This window comes from Anomaloglossus baeobatrachus, chromosome 1 (assembly GCF_048569485.1).
Source record: "Anomaloglossus baeobatrachus isolate aAnoBae1 chromosome 1, aAnoBae1.hap1, whole genome shotgun sequence".
Taxonomy (NCBI): domain Eukaryota; kingdom Metazoa; phylum Chordata; class Amphibia; order Anura; family Aromobatidae; genus Anomaloglossus; species Anomaloglossus baeobatrachus.
The window spans coordinates 243536930-243556853 of NC_134353.1; the positions used below are offsets into that span (position 1 = coordinate 243536930).

A 19924-nucleotide genomic window follows, 5' to 3' on the forward strand; every position below is an offset into this window, starting at 1 on the left:
CGAGTTAGTGGAAATCTACAACAATACTGTCCACTGTTCTACAGGCTACTCGCCATATTATCTGATGTTTGGAAGACAAGGTCAGCTCCCAAAAGATCATTCTCTTGGAATCCAAGTCCCTGACGTGATCAATCCCCTGCCAAAAACTGATTGGGTCTCAGAGCATCAGCGAAGAATACACGAAGCCCAACAGATTGTTGATTACCGCATGGGTGAAGCTCACCGTCAACAAGAAGAGAGCTACGATCAAAGAGCTAATGCTTCCCCACTTCAAGTTGGAGATAAGGTATGGCTAAAGAAGTACCACCGTACAGGAAAACTCGACTCACTCTGGGAAACAGAGCCATACACAGTTACAGCTATCCCATATCCTGAGTCAGATGTCTATGAAGTGAATAAACCCGGAATGGCCCCACAGACAGTGCACAGGAACCGCATGAAGCTATGCACCAAAGAGGATCTACTGGTGATGTCATCACCTCCTCCACAAGTCTTGCCGGTCTACACACCAATTCCTGCAATGGAAGCACCAGCCAGACAACCTACTGTGGAAGAGTCCCTCTACAACACTCAATTTATCCTTCCATGCTATCAATATGTCCCCGTCTCGGTTCCTGCTCCAGTTGCTGCTCCTCTGCCAACTTCACCTGAGCCAGCAAACAATATCTTTCCTGCTCAAGAGGAAGATCAAGTGTTGAGGCGTTCAGAGCGAAGCACAAAAGGAACACTTCCAGCCCGCTACAGAGACTAAAAGGTCATATCCTTTTCCATGAGTATATAATCTTGTGTTTATTTATTTAGCTGGATGGTCAGTTTAGTAATGTTTAAGCCTCTGCACCTGAGTAATACCAAGCACCTTGTTTATTATTTGCACAATTTTCTGTATACAGCCATGGACTTATAGACTGGACCACTAAAGTGCCTTTCCAGAGCCTTTCATATGGACGATAGTATATTGCGGAAAGAGACTCTATCTCATATTGGCACTACCACATTCATGTTTTGCATTTGTTCATTGCCTTATTGTTACTGTGCCTTAAATATATATTTCCTTCCTTTCTTAGCAGTCCTCCACTCGCACAATTGCCGAGGATGGCTCACCTTCAGAGGGGGAGTATGTAGTGGCCCGGTCCAGATTGTGTCTGTTTCTTTAAGTACATTTACTTATATGTAATATTATGCTATATGTTATAAGTAAAGCATTTTTCATTTGTTGTGTTCTAGCACCATCTACTGGTGAAAACTGTAAGAATCTGAAGTGTTCATTGGGTGTTATCCTATTGGCTAGTTCTTGGTCACATGGCTCAATAGGTGGAGCTATTCTCCAGCCTCTGTCTAGAAATAACTGGAATGAGCTGGTTTTGGCTGAGTCTCCTCTGAGGAAGACATTATGTGGAGAATCTCTTCACCACAAGACTCCTCCTAGGCCCGAGGCCTAGAATTTCATCATTTCCTGATTTTTACAGCCAATATGCTGAAGGCTTCCTATCCTGACATTGTGCATCTCTTCAGACAGTAGGGCATACTGACTATATACCAGACCCTACTGCACGCAGATTGGGGAAGTTTGAGGGTCTCCCGCCCCACTGCAATATTAGTGGCTTTCATGCCATTGTCCACGCACCAGCCGTCCGCTCCCCGTAGCACGCTGGGAAACTGTCTTCATTTGCTTACAAGTACTGCACGTGTGTGAACTAGCAGTGAAATTAACCCCAGGACTCCAGGTCTGTACAATCTTATCATATCAACCCTCTAAACTCAAGAGACTCTGAACCTAAAGCATACCAGTATTAATTCTGAAACAAATTGTGCACTTAAAGCTCCAGTACCCTAATTGCACTTCAGCATTCAACTCCAAGCTGTATTTGCCGTGGCCTACCCACGAGAGACTGTGAAACATATATTCCGTATTGATTTGCTTTGTTCCTGCTATATTAAAACAACTGTTATCCCCAAGACCGTGTCTGTGGACTGTCCATCAGCTGTGGATACTGTGTGGGGGTGGATCATCTGGGCCCTTACACTTGCACGGGGCTAAAATCAGCGTGATCAAATGTAGTGTGCACACACAAACACACACACACAAAAATTGAACAACTCCGCCCATCCTCCCCCGGAAGTGTTCTGCTTATGGCTGGCAGCATATGGGTGGAGCAACGAACTGCCCAATTACAGACATCCATTGAGGTTCGGATCAAGTCAGGGTCACAAACCAAACCTTACCTAAGGTTTGACTCTGCGTTCCAAACTGAACTTCCAAAGATTCGCTCATCTCTACTTAGCAGTGACTACTGATCAATGTAAGGGGTCACGGTTTTCTGCCTAATTTATAGCTTTGTGCTAGCTGTTGCTTGAGTTATTTTCAGCTGATTGTTGGGGATGCTGGGTGTTTCATCCCCATGATGTTATATTGATGATCAATCTCAATGATAAGTTAGCATTTCTTAAAGCACCACTCTGGTGTTTTCATTATTTAGATGCCGCTCCAGTTGTTGTCTGACACTTTGTGACCTACCAGGAAATTCACTGTTTCATGGATCACGCAGGAGGTCACAAATCAATACAACTCTATTAGAGCCTTGTTCTGGTTCATATAGACTTGCATGGAGAGCATGTGACGTAACTTCTGACTTACGGCCAGTGAGAAGTTATGGGCACAAGATGGTGCCATGGTACCAAAGCAAAAAGGATGTAAATGTCAGTGGGTGAGTATAAGATGGGGGTCAGGGCACTTAGATTTAACCCCTTCATGACCTTGGATGTATATACGTCCTAGGTCGGTAACTCCGGTCTCAGTCAGTGAGCCCGTGGTTATCCCCAGACATGTTATTCGAAGAGGCGTGGGTAGACCAGAGATACTGCTTACGACTTAGATCGTGCTGTCAAAATCTGATCACACAATTTAAATGACTATGGTGGGGATCGTGTTGTTTTGTGCCGCCATTGGTGGCCCCGTGACATGATCACAGGGCTGCAATGTGTTGCTATGGTAGTGTGGGATCAGCTGATGACCACTGATGCTACTGTGACACATTTCCTATGAGAGTCAACAGAGTGCTGCCACTCATGGGTTGCTGCAATTCTGCTGATCAGAGCGATGCTGCTCTGATCAGCAGTAATGCACAAGCAATCAGACTGAGCAGTGATAAAGTCCTCTAGGGGGACTAGTAAATTCAATAAAAAATGTAAAAAAATAAGTTTTAAAAAATCTGAAGAAATTAAGATAAAAGTTCCAATTACCTCTCTTTCACCCCATTGACAAGAAAATAATATGAAAAAATACACATATTCTGTATTGCCTTGTTCATAAATGCCTGATCTATCAAAATATAAAATCAATTCATCTGATTGGTACACGGTGTGCCGAGAAAAAAAAATCCAAATGCCAAAATTATGTTTTTTGGTTGCCGCAATATTGCATTAAAATGCAATGAGTAAAAAGAAGGTGAAGATCCAGCACCATATAAAGTTCAGAGTTTCTTCTTTATTTTATCATTTAAAATCAGAGGCAAAAAAGGGATACACCATCTCCAATAAAAACGTGACTGACAAGATGCGTTTCGAACACATTGGTGTTCTTGATCACATATAATGCAATAACAGGCAATCAAAACATTGCATCTGTGCACAAATTGTATAATTAAAAAAGTTAGCTCAAGACGCAAAAAAAAAGCTGCAACTGAGCCCAAGATCTGGAAAAATGAGAACTCTACAGGTCTCGGAAAATGGCGTACAAAACCGCAATTCTTTTTTTGGGACAAACTTCTGCCCTCATATGGTAATATTGATGTAAATATATAAAAGTTATGGCTCTTGGAAGAAGGGGAGGAAAAAATAAAAATGAAAAATAAAAAATTGCCCTGGGGTTGAAGGGATTAAAGCACCACTCCAGAACTGAAACAAAATAAAATGCTGGAGTGGTGCTTAAGGGGCACTTTGCACACTACGACATCGCAGATGTGATGTCGGTGGGGTCAAATTGAAAGTGACGCACATCCGGCGTCGCAGGCGATATCGCAGTGTGTAAAGCGTTTTTGATACGATTAATGAGCGCAAAATCGTCGTAATGGTATCATCGGTGTAGCGTCGGTCATTTCCATAATTTTGAAATGACAGATGTTGCAATGTTGTTCCTCGTTCTAGCGGCATCACACATCGCTGTGTGTGAAGCCGCAGGAGCGAGGAACATCTACCTGCGTCCTGCGGCTCACGCCAGCTATGCGGAAGGAAGGAGGTGGGCGGGATGTTTACATCCCGCTCATCTCCGCCCATCCGCTTCTATTGGCTGCCTGCCGTGTGATGACGCTATGGCGCCGCACGACCCGCCCCCTTAATAAGGAGGCGGGTCGCCGGCCAGAGCGACGTCGCAGGGCAGGTGAGTGCATGTGAAGCTGCCGTAGCGATAATGTTCACTACACCAGCTATCACCATGATATCGCAGCTGCGACGGGGGCAGGGACTATCGCGCTCAGTATCGCAAGCATCGGCTTGCAATGTCGTAGTGTGCAAAGTGCCCCTTAGTCTTGAATATCCCCATTTAATGCACTATTAGTTATCTGAATATAAATATTTCCCATTTTTATGAGCGGAGGTGCTTGTAGATGACCCCCTTACGAAAAACCAACAGTTACATATTTGTGAAGAGAATTGTACACATTTAAACAATTCAAGATGTTACCTAGAAAACAAAAAGCCTCATTTATCAGTAACAGGTGATAACAGATTGTATTCAGGATTCTGTGTTTGCCATCACATAGGGAATATCTGCATTTATCGGCCTCGCAAGGAATTCTTTTTCAGTATGTGTTGTTATACAAAGTGTTATAGTCTTTGCGCCTCAGTGTTTCTTTCTTTTAATCATTTTCTATTTTTCCAGCTTTGACACACAATGAATCCAAGCACTGAACAAAAAGCAATGCGTTCACACAAGAAACGTCTTTGTAATGTAGCAACTCAGCATATAGGTATAGATGTGTAATGTGTTATTTCGGCCCCTAGTGAATCATTTTCCATTGTGATTGGATCCCTGAAATATTGTGGTCTACAGTAAACGTTCACTTTGCCAAATATCTCTGACAGGGGAATGATAGAATATGAAGCAAAAAAAAAAGAAACTGTGTTTCGCCTTATGTTGGGTTTTTGGCATTGTTTTCAATGAGTACTGTACTTCTAAATTTGGCTTTTGTCTACCAAATTATTCTGTACTTTTATGAAGCTAAGAAATAACACAGATTTCTGTTCAGTTCCCAGTGATAAAAATAGCTTTTATTTCCGCTTAAGATGAAAAATTAACCCCTGCGTAATCAGGGAGTTTAAGGGTACCTTCACACTTAGCGATGCAGCAGCGATCCGACCAGCGATCTGACCTGGTCAGGATCGCTGCTGCATCGCTACATGGTCGCTGGTGAGCTGTCAAACAGGCAGATCTCACCAGCGACCAGTGAACAGCCCCCAGCCAGCAGCGACGTGCAAGCGACGCTGCGCTTGCACGGAGCCGCCGTCTGGAAGCTGCGGAGACTGGTAACTAAGGTAAACATCGGGTATGGTTACCCGATGTTTACATTAGTTACCAGCGCACACCGCTTAGCTGTGTGAGCAGGGAGCCGCGCACACTGAGCGCTGGCTCCTTGCTCTCCTAGCTACAGTACACATCGGGTTAATTAACCCGATGTGTAATGGAGCTACATGTGCAGAGAGCAGGGAGCCGCGCACACTGCTTAGCGTTGGCTCCTTGCTCTCCTAGCTGCTGTACACATCGGGTTAATTAACCCGATGTGTACAGCAGCTACATGTGCAGAGAGCCGGAGCCGGCAGCACAGGCAGCGTGAGAGCTGCAGAGGCTGGTAACTAAGGTAAATATCGGGTAACCACCTTGGTTACCCGATGTTTACGCTGGTTACAGCTTACCTCAGCTGTCAGACGCCGGATCCTGCTTCCTGCTCGCTTCATTTGTCGCGATCTGTGTGTCACAGTGGGAGAGCGCCTTTGAAGAAAACGAACCAGGGCTGTGTGTAACGAGCAGCGATCTCGCAGCAGGGGCCAGATCGCTGCTCAGTGTCACACACAGCGAGATCGCTAATGAGGTCACTGCTGCGTCACAAAAAGCGTGACTCAGCAGCGATCTCGGCAGTGAGCTCGCTGTGTGTGAAGCACCCCTTAGTTACATGAAGGTCACTTTTCAGAAAATAAATTCTAATGTGAATGCTTAGCCAGCGAAAATAAGGTAAAGAGGACCTGATGAAAAAAAACCTCTTCAACCCCACCCCAGAGGATCAAGTGGGTGGTCTCTTATATTAGTACATGAGAAATGTACTATATAGCATTCTATCTCGAGGAGGAAATCTTGCATAGTCTATTTTGCGTTTGCTATCTAATTTATAATACTTTTCATGTATATTTTTTCTATCCATGCTTGCTGGCAATAAAACCTTCATATAGCATAATAGGATATTTAGAATCTCAAGATGTTGCACCCCTTACCTACTTTTATACCATAAGACAGTTCTGAACTATTATTTCCCAAATGTTTCTAAGCAAGTTAATTAATTGATAATTGATAATTATATAAGACTTCATGTGTAGTTTTTGCAGGGAAAAGAAAGTAGCATGTAAACTAATTTCATCAAGGAATGGTAAGAAACAAGAATAAATTGATAGTGCAGACCTCGGTACATTCTCCATACATACAAACACATCAGCACATCTGTATATATAATGCACAGAAAACAAATCAAGCAAAGAAGTAGCGGCACATAAAGTATATGAAAATGAGAGTATTGATAAAGCTAAAGTAGCTCTATATTGTGCCAAGGTAAATACACAGAGAGCATAAGGTCCCTTTACACGCTGCAACATCTCTAGCGATATCGCTGTAACATCACCAGTTTTGTGACGTAATAGCGACCTCTCCAGCGACATTGCAGTGTGTGACACGCATCAGCGACTTGGCCCCCGCTGTGGGGTCGCTGACCGCTACAAGTCGTTAAGGACCATTCTTTGGTCCTTTGTTTCCCGCTGCTCAGCATGTATCGGTGTGTTTGACACCATTACAACGACATTGTTAGCGACCCAGCCCATAGGCGTGCTAGCGTTCCCTTTCCAGCAAGGTCGTTCTGCATGTCCGTATCGCTACTGCGTCGTTGGCCAGATCTGCCTGTTTGACAGCTCACCAGCGACTGTTAGAGACTTCCCAGCAATCCCGGCCAGGTCGAGATCGCTGGTGGGATCGCTAGAAAGTCTCAGTGTGTAAAGGGGCCTATATAAGTAGTTCAACACAAAGGTAGGAAGAAACCTGCAAAAAAAGTGGCCAAAGAACACAAAAGGTAAAGATTTATTGATAACTAGTGATGAGCGAGCTTGTTTGACATTGCTAAATACGCGATCGAATATCAGGGCACTCGGGAACGCTTGTTACAAGGCCGAGTATCACGGGTGCTCAAGCGTCATGCTTGAATCCGATGTCTTTTAGACATCCAATACACATGCAGGCATTGCCTGTCATACACAGTAATGCCATAGCCATGTTGATTACTGGCATTACTGTAATTGGCCGGCCGCATCTCATCATCAATTCTTATATGAGACCCGGGGGCGCGATGCTCGGCAAACTTTCCTCTGAAAGCAGTTCAGGGAGAGTTAATCTAGAAAGCAAAGCTTAAGTTAGAGCAGAGTTTGTAAGTTTGTACACTTGCACCCTTTAGTGCCTTTCATGTGGCACTAAAGGGAGTTTATAAATAGTTTGAAAAAAAAACCAATGTGATGGTTTCCCCTATTTTTGATATGCAGCCAAGGTAAAGCAGGAAACTGAACGCTGGTATTATCAGACTCGGAAGGCCCAAGGTTATTTGGCTCTTCCCAGCCTAAACATATCAGCCTGCAGCTGCCTCAAGATTTGGGCATCAAATTAGATGGAGTGATTAGTTTCTATGTGGTTGAGCCACCATATAGCCTCCTAAGTACAGCATGAGGCCCCACATAGCCTCCTAAATACAGCATCAGCCCCCACATAGCCTCCTAAACACAGCATAAACCCCCACATAGCCCCCTATATACTTTATCAAGTCTCACATAGCCTTCTGTACACTTTATGAGACCCACATAGTGTATTAAATACAGCATAAACCCCACATAGCCAGCTACATACTACATGAGTCCTACATAGTCTCTTATATACATTGTCAACCCCACATAGCTTCCAGTATACAGCATGAGCCCCACATAGCCTCATACTTCTCGTGTGTAATCGTCGTGCTCAGACAATTACACACCGAGAATTGAAAATGGCAGCCCCCAGTGACTGAAGAAAAAATTAACAAATACAAAAATATTTAATCAGTGCATTTAATTTTGTATTTAAAATAATTAACTACACAATCAATAATTAGTAATACAAAAATAAAAATTACAGCACTTTCCATTTAAGAACAGAGGTGATAGTCTATTGAACACGGCCTTAGGCCTCTTTCACACGTCCGTGCCTCCGATACGTGTATGGACAGTTTTCTCATGTACTGGAGACACGGGCACACGTTGACATATGTTTTCCTATAGTTTCGAGCACAAGTAAGTATTTTTACACGGAACGTGTGTCCGTTCCGTACTTACGTGTGCCAATGTGCTCCACACGCCGACATGTCCGTTTTTCTCCGGCATCACGGGTGTCACACGGAACGCAAACGTGTCACCCGTAACACACACGGACCACACGGATGTGTTCCATGTGACACGCACCGGAGAAAAGGCATGTGTCTATTAAAAAAAACCAAACCTTTACTCACCTTCTCCAGACCTGCAGTCTCTGCCGCTGCTGTCACCGCCGCTCATTACGCTCATTTAATATTCACTTCACTGCAGCCGGAAGCAGCAGCAGCGGGGAGTCTGCAGGACCGGAGATCGAATATCAGCACCACGGACAGCGACGCCAGAGACAGGTGAGCAGAAAGTTCCCATTCTCCGTATGTTATCACGGATAACACATGGAGAACACACAAGTGCAAATACACACAGCTCACCGAGGGCAATATGCATCTTTGACACGTCCATGAAACACGTGCGTGATTTTCACGAGCATGTGAAAGAGGCCTAACATGGTGCATTCCAGTTGGAGAGAGGCAGTAAGGTAAAGGAAATAATCAAATTAAAAGTTATATGGGATTTACCTTTACCCCTATTGTTAGGATCACAAGACTATTCTTTTTGCATTATTAATGGCAGGAATTTACTTCACTGATTTGCTACAGTGGAATTTAATCTGACATTTACTGAAGATAACTTTAACTATTGCTGTGAACTGTAAGACGCAAAGAGGCAGATTTATTAATTTGATATGCAGTAAGTTAAAGGGGTTGTTCTATTTAAAATGATAAGTCTGCAGTCACTCTGTGACTGCAGACCTATGAATTCTCCTAGCACAAGGATTTGCCGGTTTCTGAGCCAAGAACGGCAGTTACATAACCACAATTGTGCCATATGAATGTTCCGGGCCAGAACCTGAATTGTGGGCACGGCCTCACTCAATACAAGTGTATGGAATGGGAGAGTCCGACTAGTGGGCACGACCTTGTTCAATACACTTGTATGGAGTGAGGCTGTGCCTTCTAGACGGGTTCTGCCTGGGAACATGCATAACACACAATTGCGGGAACATAACTGCCGTTCCCATCTCAGAAATCGGCAAATCTTCGCAGAGCACACTGTGTTCACTGAGAGGAATCATAAGTCTGCAGTCACATAGAGTGAGTGTAGACATCATTTTAGATGGGAAAACCCCTTTAAAGGGTTACTCTCCAGATAGTATATTATCTTTTTGTATGTTGGTTAATAATAACTGACTGATCACTGGGGTCAGACTGCTGGGACGCCCAGTGATCCTGAGAATGGATATACTTGCCTAGACTAGATGAGCCCCATACACCACGTGTTGTGCTTGCATACATGGTACAACCCTCCACAAGGGTGTAGCAATACAGAGAAAACCAAGAACCAGAACACCAGACATCCTCCTTTCGGTAACTTTATAAGAGTAGAAAAATCCCAACAATTTGGCTGCTTTATCAAGCCATAAAAAATAATAAATGCACATCTTTCTTTTTCTATGGCTTGATGCGTGGCTAAAATGTGGGGATTTTTCTACACAAATAAAGTTACCGAAAGGAGGAAGTCTGTTACTCTTGCTCCTGGATTTCTGTGGCGCTTCGGTTTCGAGTCCTCAAACTCGAAACCATGATCATGGCCTCTATAGAACTTCATCTTCAATGGAGCATAGTTGCATTTGCTCGACCTCTACTCCATTCAAAGTCTATGGGACTGTCAGAGAAAGTCAACCACAGCACTCAGATATATACAGCCATCCCATAGGCAACGAACAATCATTAAGGTATCCCCTATGCTATTTTGGGAATAATGCTTAAAGAGGATCATGACATATTACATATTACACTTAATTTGTGCCATGTTTATCAGTTAGCTTCCATACACATTCTGATTGTTGTCTTTCTGTGATTCTGCTTTTCATCCAGAGATTGGAGTGTTGGAAAGTACACCTGATATAAAGCTGCCAAGGAGTTTTATTTCTACTTATGCAACTGTGAAAGTTCTTAATAAAAAATAAATATGTGTTCTGAGTTTTAACATTTTTTTATTATGGTGATATCCACTTAGAAACACGAACATTGTGTTTTCTGGGAATTATTGGTACTGAAACAGTTCATTTTACATAAAAGAAATAATGAGATCATGTGCAAAACACAAGTCTTTGTTATTTCTGCCAAATAGCTACTTTTTGTAAAATCTCTTGTGGGGTTTGATGGTGATTAGTGCTGGTATACAGTATGTGATCAAACAAATCATATTGTTGGCAAGTATCCCTAGAGGAGCATCACAAACAGAATAAATTGGATAAAGGTGCACATCTTATTGAACTTTAGTTTACTAAATGTTGCTGTTGCACTTACAATATATTAGGATAATCCCTTATGAATGATAATTGAAGGATGGGATCATTTAGTTGAAATATGACTTTTTGTGTTCACAATGCTTTTCCAAATCCTTTAATTAATTTCTCTGCTTTCTATTATTAATTCCAAATGCCATTTGGAAGTCATATGTCATCTAAAGTATAAAATGCATTAAATTTAAATTTCATTTTTACATTCTAAAGGAACACAACTAAGGAATGTATAGTACACACAGTATATGGAAAGAAAACCCACCACAGTATTTATCTTAGAAACAAAACAAAATAAAAAGGGGGGCCATTGCAGTATAGGTAAATAATATGCCATAGAAGATTCTTTTAAGCTGCTTTTTATTTGAAAAAGTTCACATTACAAAGAACTGGACAAAGAGTGCACCACCAGAAAATGGATCACCTAGGTACCTGACAAACTGGCACGATTTAAGAGAAAGAGAGTAGTTATAGGCCCCTTTACACACTGAGACTTTCTAGCGATCCCACCAGCAATCTCGACCTGGCCGGGATCACTGAAAAGTCTCTAACAGTCGCTAGTGAGCTGTCAAACAGGCAGATCTGGCCAACGATGCAGCAGCGATACGGACCTGCAGAACGACCTTGCTGGAAAGGGAACGCTAGCACGCCTATGGGCTGGGTTGCTAACGATGTTGTTGTAACGGTGTCAAGCACACCGATACATGCTGCGCAGCGGGAAACAAAGGACCAAAGAATGGTCCTGAACAACTTGTAGCGATCAGCAACCTCACAGCGGGGGCCAGGTCGCTGATGCGTGTCACACACTGCAATGTCGCCTGGGAGGTCGCTATTACGTTACAAAACCGGTGACATTACAGCGATATCGCTAGAGATGTTGCAGTGTGTAAAGGGGCCTTATTACATGACCAACAAGGTATGTGGAGGAGCACATTTATCAATAAGGCTTTTTCTATCAACTCCATGTTTGCATCTATGCATTGTAAGGATGCAACCGGCAATGTGGCAGATGGCCGGTATGTGTCACAGAGGTGGAAATCCTCTGCGATCTGAACCTAGAATGTTTCTCTGGAACTTGTAGTTCCATGAGGATTGTTGTACACATTCAGGGCTGGGTTCATGGGATGGTCAGAAGTGATGGGCGGGACTGACCATCCATATACCTCCCATACGTAGGTGTGTCTCATGGGATTTAATGGAGTTGTCGTTTGTCACATGATCTCCGTGTGCTGGTGGGAGCCATCTTGGTTGGAGCACATGTGCAGGAGATCCTGTGCATACAGAGCTAGTGAGGGCTCTGAAATGTCAGGGAGCTGCAGAATCCACTGAGGCTTTGAGGAATTGGAACGTGTACAAGGGCCGGGATGGTGAGCCCAGTGTGAGAGTCTCCCTGGACTGGATGGAGGCAGACTGACAGCCTGCAAACCTACTGGCAGGTAACACCCCAGAAAGGGGGACTATACTGGCTGATGCCAGAGAGTGAACTGTATGAAGAATCGCCAGTTTAAACAGACAGTGAGACATTGTCCTGCGGGAGAGTGGCTGTGGCCCATTACACTGCGTGGTTTATGAGGATTTGAATAAATCACCAAGATTGTTTAAGTGACAAAGTGCTCGTGTGTGTCTTGATCCCGCTGCCAGACGTGTGCCCCAAGACGTTCAGGGCCCAGGTCGTCACATTATGGTGGAGAATGCGGGCATATGGCCTGGTTGCTAGGGGCAACGCAGCCTGGGTGCTAAGGGCAACGGCCTAGGACATATTCCTGTGGATATGGACTGCTTGCTGTGGATCGGCGGATCCACGAAAAATGTTTTGCAGCGGTTTGTGGTGGATCGGCGGGTCCACGAAAATTGACGGCGCACACAAGCGGCTTGCGGTGGATTGGCGGGTCCACGAAGTTCCGGGAAAGCTGAGCGACCATGAGTGGAGCAGCAAGCCTGGACGTTATGGAGGAGCTGTACCAGTTCCTTTTGCGTGGACAGCAGGAGCTGTCAGTGTGCAGGGACGTGGCAGCAGTGGACCAGTTTGTGAGTTCCCTTCTGGGGCCAGTACGGGCACAGGGTACCCAGGGAGATAAAGGGGAACAGTGTGAACTGAGATCTAAAGACACTGCAAGGAAGCCACAGAAAGCCCAGAAGGGGGCGTAGTCTCAGAAAGCCCAAAAGTGGGTGGAGTCTCAAAAAGGGGTGGATGCTCATAAGGGAGTGGAGTCCCATAAAGGGGTGGTTGCCCATAAGGGGATGGAGTCCCATAAAGTGGTGGATGCCCAAAAGGGCGAGGAGTCCCAGAAAGCGGTGGTCCCCCAAAATGGTGCAGAGCATCCCAAATCCAAGGGTGAAGTGGCGCAGATGGACTGTAGCCAGGGACAACAGTGTTCATGCCACAAGTGTCCGGTTTGCAGTATAGACCACCCATCCGACGAGAAGCCACGTCTGTGTTCCATGGAAGTGGATGGGGAATCTGTAACAGGAGTCGTAGACTCAAGGAGCTTGGTGACCCTGGTGAGGGCCACCTCTGATGTCCACTTGATTACAGGAAGGAAGATCCACGTCGGCTGCACCCACAATAATGAGACAGAATACCCGGTATCCAGCGTGGTCATTAAGACAGCCAGGGACAGTGGTTCTCATGATGATGGTGTAGTCTCAGATTTACTGCACCCAATTATTATAGGTTGGGACTCTAAATTATTTGTGCACTTGTGGAAGCAGGGGGACGTATCAGGTTGCTTGTGTAAGAGCCGGAACAGCCCAAAGGAAACCCCACCACATTGGGAGGTGAAAAGGGGTCCTTGTTGTGGAGTTATGTGTGGTAAGGAGGAGCTAGCACCTCCTAAAATTGACTGTCTTAAGTTAGGGGTGACCAAAGAAAATGATGGACGAACGCAACTTAGTGACATAAGGACTAAGGGAATAACCAATGGTGTGACCGTTAAAAACGGGGTAGCTCCAGAAAGGGAGGCAGATATCTGGTTAAGTGGGGACATGATAGTCCAGGACGCCAGGGGGAGTGACGATGACTCCAGATTGGACACTGACTCTTATAAAAGGACAAGAGAGTACAGTGAGGTACAGACAATTGAGAAGGGTAAAACCTCCTCCAGACGCCAAAGACATAATAAGCGCCGAAAGGTAGTGCAAGGTATACCGTCTGAGGGTTCAGAGAAAGTGAAGTACCTGGTCAAGGAAAACACGTTGTCAGTAGCAACTGCTAAGGTAGAGTCAGACAGCGATGTCCTACACAAGAAAGAGGAATCAGAAACTGAACTGACACATTGTAACGACAGACATCAGCAGGGTGATATGTCAAAAAATGAGCCAACCAAAGCAGTAATGGTGGTGTCTCCTATAGATTCCAAGCATTAAGTAGAAGGTCTGTTGGACGAGAGCGCTGTAGGAGGTGAAATCCTAGAGGGTATTACAGGACAAGGAATCCTGGAGAGTGTTGAAGTACAAATCCATAGAGGTCATGGTGAGCAGACCGGTAAATTACCCCGTGTTGGGGTGATGAAGGGTGAAAATGGTGCCAAAGTTCTAAGAGGAACAGAGTACCACACTGAAGCGTGTGACACCCTCGCAGTAAAAAAGAAGACTGAAGCTGACACTGCAGAGACCCGCAAGGATGTTGACGGTAATGCAGTGAAGACCCAAGAGACAGGTGGTGCTGTAGAAGTGAAAAGAGCCTCTGAGGAGGTGAAGTCTGGACCAGAGGTCTCATCAGGAACTGAGAGCCTGAGTGACCTGCCTGGTAAGATCAAGATGGAACACATAGCGATCGTCTTGGTTAAGAAGAGTAGCAAACCCAAAGGCTCTGAGGCTGGAGCTGAACCGGAGGAGTGTGTAACTCAAGAGGTGGAGCTGTTGATGAGAGAAAAAGATAGATGCAAGAGACCAAAGGAATGGTCTAATATCCTTGAAGGTAAAGAAACCTGTCCATTCTTTAAGTGCATGGTAGATGTGCCCAAAGACCTAAGAGAAGCCTGTGCCCATAAGTCGATGCATGAGAAGTTTAAGAAGGCCGTAGGGGCCTGTGAAGTGTACTTTGCCCCAGAGACATGTCGGTTGGTGGTGTGCTCTGCAAGTAATGTCACAAAGAAGCGGGTGGCTATCCTGAGTGACATGCACCTGCAGTGTCTTCGCACGAAATGGCTCATCTCGGCACAGATGGAAGAAGACACCAGACGCTTGGAGTGTATGAAGCAGCTCACTGCAGAATTTCAGGAAGTTGTGGTGGTGAAGAAATCATTAATTGGGATCGCATTAAGAGCGCTGAGAAGTAACATTCAGCAAGCCAGGAAGGTTCCAGGTATTATAGCTGTTGAATTAGAAGAACACAATGGAACAATCCAAATATATGGGAAAGCTGAAGAAGCAGTGAAAACAGCTCGAAAGCTGTTGGACTTTGTGGAAGAGGTCACACAAGTGCCCAGAGAACTTGTCAAGAAACTAATTGGCAGAAATGGAAGAGTCATGCAGGAGATGGTTGATACGTCTGGTGTGACGAGAGTAAGACTTGAGGTTCATCATAAAGCCAGGTTACCCTGTGAAGTTAGTATGGTTCCATGTGTCATGGTAGGAACAAAGGAGTGTGTTGAAAATGTACGAGTTCTCCTAGAATACCACCTGGGATACCTGGAAAAACTAAAGCAAATGGATCTTGAAAGACAGAAGATTGCAGAGAAACTTTGTCAAGTTAGTGTGAGGTCGCGACCGCTTTTGGGCCAGGGCCCAGAGAAGAAGTGTGGTCCACCTGATGAATGTGTTAACTTGACTGGCAAGGGAAGTAGGTCCTGTAGGGAAAGGAGCCTGGGTCATAGAAGACCTACTTATACATCAGGCTATGGCACAGACTCTGAAGGGTCCAAGCCCTCGAAGACAAAATCTAAAAGAAAAGATGGAGGGAGTGACTGGTCCATAGCCAAAAGTGGTGGTGGGAAAAGGCGGAGATGGAAAGGTGACCTGAGACGTCATGAGAGAAGAGGCCATAGTAGATTGGTAAACAGAGAGTACGCAGGGTCTAGTTATGGGAGATCTCCTGTCAGCTTGGTGGTGAGGTACCTGGACAATAGCCCCTCTAGTGGACTGGACAATAGACCCTCTAGTGGACTGGATAGCGCAGAGTCCGGCCGCATGGTAGTTTCGACTAAAGGAGTGTCTCGCTACCACACTGACCGTTGGAGACAGTTATGGAACGATTTGTCGGACCGGCAGACGTGTCTGAAAAGAGGGTTCACTGAGGAGGGTTTGTTGACAGTGGCAAATGGTATGTCAGGAGCAGAAACTCAAAGTTGTCATAGAGGGCCCATTCGACTGGTAGTGTATGGTTTCCCTAATGCCCTTTCTCAGTGTCCCTGTAGGTTGTCGAGTGTTCCACCCTACAAGTTGAAACAGAGGGGGGGGATATATAAGGATGCAACCGGCAATGTGGCAGATGGCCGGTATGTGTCACAGAGGTGGAAATCCTCTGCGATCTGAACCTGGAATGTTTCTCTGGAACTTGTAGTTCCATGAGGATTGTTGTACACATTCAGGGCTGGGTTCATTGGATGGTCAGAAGTGATGGGCGGGACTGACCATCCATATACCTCCCATACGTAGGTGTGTCTCATGGGATTTAATGGAGTTGTCGTTTGTCACATGATCTCCGTGTGCTGGTGGGAGCCATCTTGGTTGGAGCACATGTGCAGGAGATCCTGTGCATACAGAGCTAGTGAGGGCTCTGATATGTCAGGGAGCTGCAGAATCCACTGAGGATTTGAGGAATTGGAACGTGTACAAGGGACGGGATGGTGAGCCCAGTGTGAGAGTCTCCCTGGACTGGATGGAGGCAGACTGACAGCCTGCAAACCTACTGGCAGGTAACACCCCAGAAAGGGGGACTATACTGGCTGATGCCAGAGAGTGAACTGTATGAAGAATCGCCAGTTTAAACAGACAGTGAGACATTGTCCTGCGGGAGAGTGGCTGTGGCCCATTACACTGCGTGGTTTATGAGGATTTGAATAAATCACCGAGATTGTTTAAGTGACAAAGTGCTCGTGTGTGTCTTGATCCCGCTGCCAGACGTGTGCCCCAAGACGTTCAGGGCCCAGGTCGTCACAGCATCCACCCTTTAACAGGATTAGCATGAGAAAGCCACGGACCCACTTGGGGGGAGGGGCGACATGACCAAGGGGGAGGTAGGGAGTGATGGGTTAATAGGGACAGTGGTATATGCCTAATATGGCTTTGGGGGATGGTTTTAGCCGGGGAGGAAGAGGAGGAGCAGGGAAAGGGTTAGCTGGGAGAGGAAGGAGTTACCTCCTCTTCTGTTTCCGGACGCCGAACGATCTGCACGTGCACCTCCATGGCAGATCTTCAGGAGCTCCAGCGTCTGATTCAGGCAGCGGTCGCAGCGCACGGGCCCCTGGCAGTGCAGACCCACATCAGGGCTGCCGGGGTTAACCCGTCGGCGCTTGCCCCTCGTCCCCCCAGCAGCGGCGGGCGCCAGTCGCGGCCCCCCCGCAGGTATTCCCCGGGCGCGGGGGGGGCGAGGAGGAGATGTAAGAGCCCCTCCAGGGACCCTCCGCAGAGTGCAGCGCAGCAGCAGCGTCTGGCTGCTGCAGAGGCCGGCGGGAGGAATCTTCGTTCCAGCCGCGGCGGTCGGGAGGTGGGAGTGGCCAGCACGGGGCCTGCTTCCGGTCCCGGCCTCCGGGCTGGAGTTACTGAGACGGCAGCGGCTCCAGGCCGGGAGCGCGCTCGGCGCAGGAGAGAGGCCAGCAGATCCCCCTGCAGTCGGCGGGGGGACCGCGGGGCTGCACGTGGCGGTAGGTCCGGCGCCGGGGGGGGGTCTGCGGTGCCTGACCCCGGTGCGGCTGAGAGAAGGAGTGACGGCGGGAGCCCTGCGGCAACCGCCGGGTCACTCAGTACCGCTGTGCAGCCCCCGGATGTGGCAGTCTCCCGTGGGAGCGGGAGGACTCGGCGGATGGAGGCCTGCAATAGCCCAGGAGGGCCAGTGGCGACGACGGCTGAGATCCGGAGCCGGGCGTCTGGTCGTCCGCGCCCAGAGGCCCCTTGCAGTCGGCAGGGGGGCGGGCGCAAGAGGTCGAGGCCCGGGGTGCCGGCGCGGGGGACAGGACGGTCTCCTGGGTTGTCACCCCGGGGCAAGAGATGGAGCGGGGATGACTCTGCCCACGCGGCGGCCCTGTCTGGCGGCCGTGGTGGGGGGGGTGCTGCGGCGGCGCCCCCCGGATGTCGGATGGAAGATGAGGCCAGCGGCGAGGAGGGGGAAGAGGCTTTCGGTTCGGAGGAGTCGGATGGACGACAGACGGAGGACAGCGAGGCGGCGGTCTCGGGAGACGCCGAGCGGCGGTCGGGTGAGACGGCCGCGGAGGCGGCAAGGGCTGCGCTGGCGGGGGGCTTGGGGGGGGGGGCGGCTGCGGCTACGGCAGCGCCCGCTGGTTTCGCAGTGTGGAGTCAATTGTTGGGGCTGTTGCAGGGGCTGGCGGCGGCTTCGGGAGCGGGGGGGGAGGGGGCCCAGGCGCCGGTGGCGGCGTGGGTGGGTGCAGCCGGTTTAGGGGCCTCGGCGGCGACGGGGGGTGACGGAGCGGGTGCGAGTAGAGGGGGGGGCGAAGGGGGGAGTGAGACGGGGGGGGGAAAGGAGAAGGAAAAGGAGAAGGAAAAGGAGAAGGAAAAGGAGAAGGAGGATGAGGTGGTGCGCTTAGATGATAGGGCTAAAAGCGAAGTTTATGTTTGTTTTGAGGGCCCGCTGGGGGCCCATTTAAAGAAGGAGGTGCGGGAAAAAATTTGGAAAGGGGAATATGTGGAGATATTTTCTCTGCTTCCCCTGGAGAAATTTAATTTGGATAGGGTTAAGCCGAGTGATTCCAAAAAGGAGAAGGACGAGGAGGAAAAGCGCCGTTATAGGCTTATTCCTCGGACTTTTGCCAACTGGCTACAGGCATTTGCGATTTTGGCGAGCGTGGTCGGGGAGAAGGAGCCGGAGCATTGTTCGGCTTTGTTCGGCTACATGGATGCGATAGGGGAGGCTTATCGAGTTTATGGCGGACTGGCGTGGCTGCGCTACGACGAGCAATTTAGGCAGCGGAAGGCATTGCGGCCAGATATGCGTTGGGACCATAAGGATATTTCCTTATGGATGCGATTGATGTCGGCACCGGCTCAGCCCTTTCGGGGGGGCGCCGGGGGTTCGGGGGGGGCCGGGTCCCCGGCAAGTTTCAAGAAAGGTTTGTGTTGGCAGTACAATGAAGGGCAGTGCAGGTTTGGAGCGGCGTGCCGTTTTAAGCATGAATGCTCCGGATGTGGGGGGGGACATAGCTTGTCCAAATGTTTTAAAAAAGGAAAAGGAAAGGCTGGTGATGGGGCTGGTAAGAGGGACGACGCCGGTGAAGGTAGAAGTGATGGTTCCGTTTTTAAATAGGTATCCGGACAAGGAGGCGGCGGCGTTGTTAAGTTCTGGTTTTTCGGATGGTTTTCATATTCCGTCGGTTGTTAATGCATCGGTTCCGCCGTATCGTAATTTGCGTTCCGCTCGGGATCACCCGGAAGTGGTGGATGAGAAGCTGGAAAGGGAGGTGGCTTTGGGCAGGATGGGCGGCCCTTATGTCGCCCCGCCGTGCGGGAATTTGGTGGTGTCACCGTTGGGGGTGGTACCAAAGAAGGAGCGGAATAAATTTCGGCTGATTCATCATTTGTCTTACCCGGAAGGGTTATCGGTGAATGATGGCATTGCGCCGGAGTTGTCGGCGGTATATTATGTGTCGTTCGATAAGGCGTTGGACCTGGTTAGGGCGGCGGGGCGGGGTGCATTGATGGCAAAGGCGGATGTGGAAGCAGCGTTTCGGTTGTTACCGGTTCATCCAGATAGTCAGCATTTGTTGGGTTGCTGGTGGGATGGCAGTTATTATGTTGATCGTTGTTTGCCAATGGGCTGTTCCATTTCGTGTTCGTACTTTGAGGCATTTAGTTCGTTTGTTGAGT

The 19924-nt window shown here is 47.6% G+C and overlaps 1 protein-coding gene across 1 annotated transcript; it reads left to right on the plus strand.

The window, feature by feature from the left end:
• Positions 1–14452: 14452 nt before the first annotated feature.
• LOC142295684 (RNA-binding protein FXR1-like) lies at positions 14453–16331 on the plus strand. The gene is made up of 4 exons (XM_075338808.1): positions 14453–14693; positions 14865–15643; positions 15725–16208; positions 16303–16331. The coding sequence occupies exons 1-4, from the start codon at positions 14453–14455 to the stop codon at positions 16329–16331; spliced, it is 1533 nt and encodes a 510-aa protein (XP_075194923.1).
• Positions 16332–19924: the final 3593 nt, after the last annotated feature.

What these genes read in the sequence shown, in the direction of transcription:
- LOC142295684 (XM_075338808.1), top strand. Translation starts at nt 14,453, where the DNA reads ATGAAGGGTGAAAATGGTGCCAAAGTTCTAAGAGGAACAGAGTACCAC. An exon ending in GAGCCTGAGTGACCTGCCTG is followed by an intron (nt 14,694 to 14,864) that starts GTAAGATCAAGA and finishes ATATCCTTGAAG; the next exon opens with GTAAAGAAACCTGTCCATTC. An exon ending in TTTGTTGACAGTGGCAAATG is followed by an intron (nt 16,209 to 16,302) that starts GTATGTCAGGAG and finishes GTGTCCCTGTAG; the next exon opens with GTTGTCGAGTGTTCCACCCT.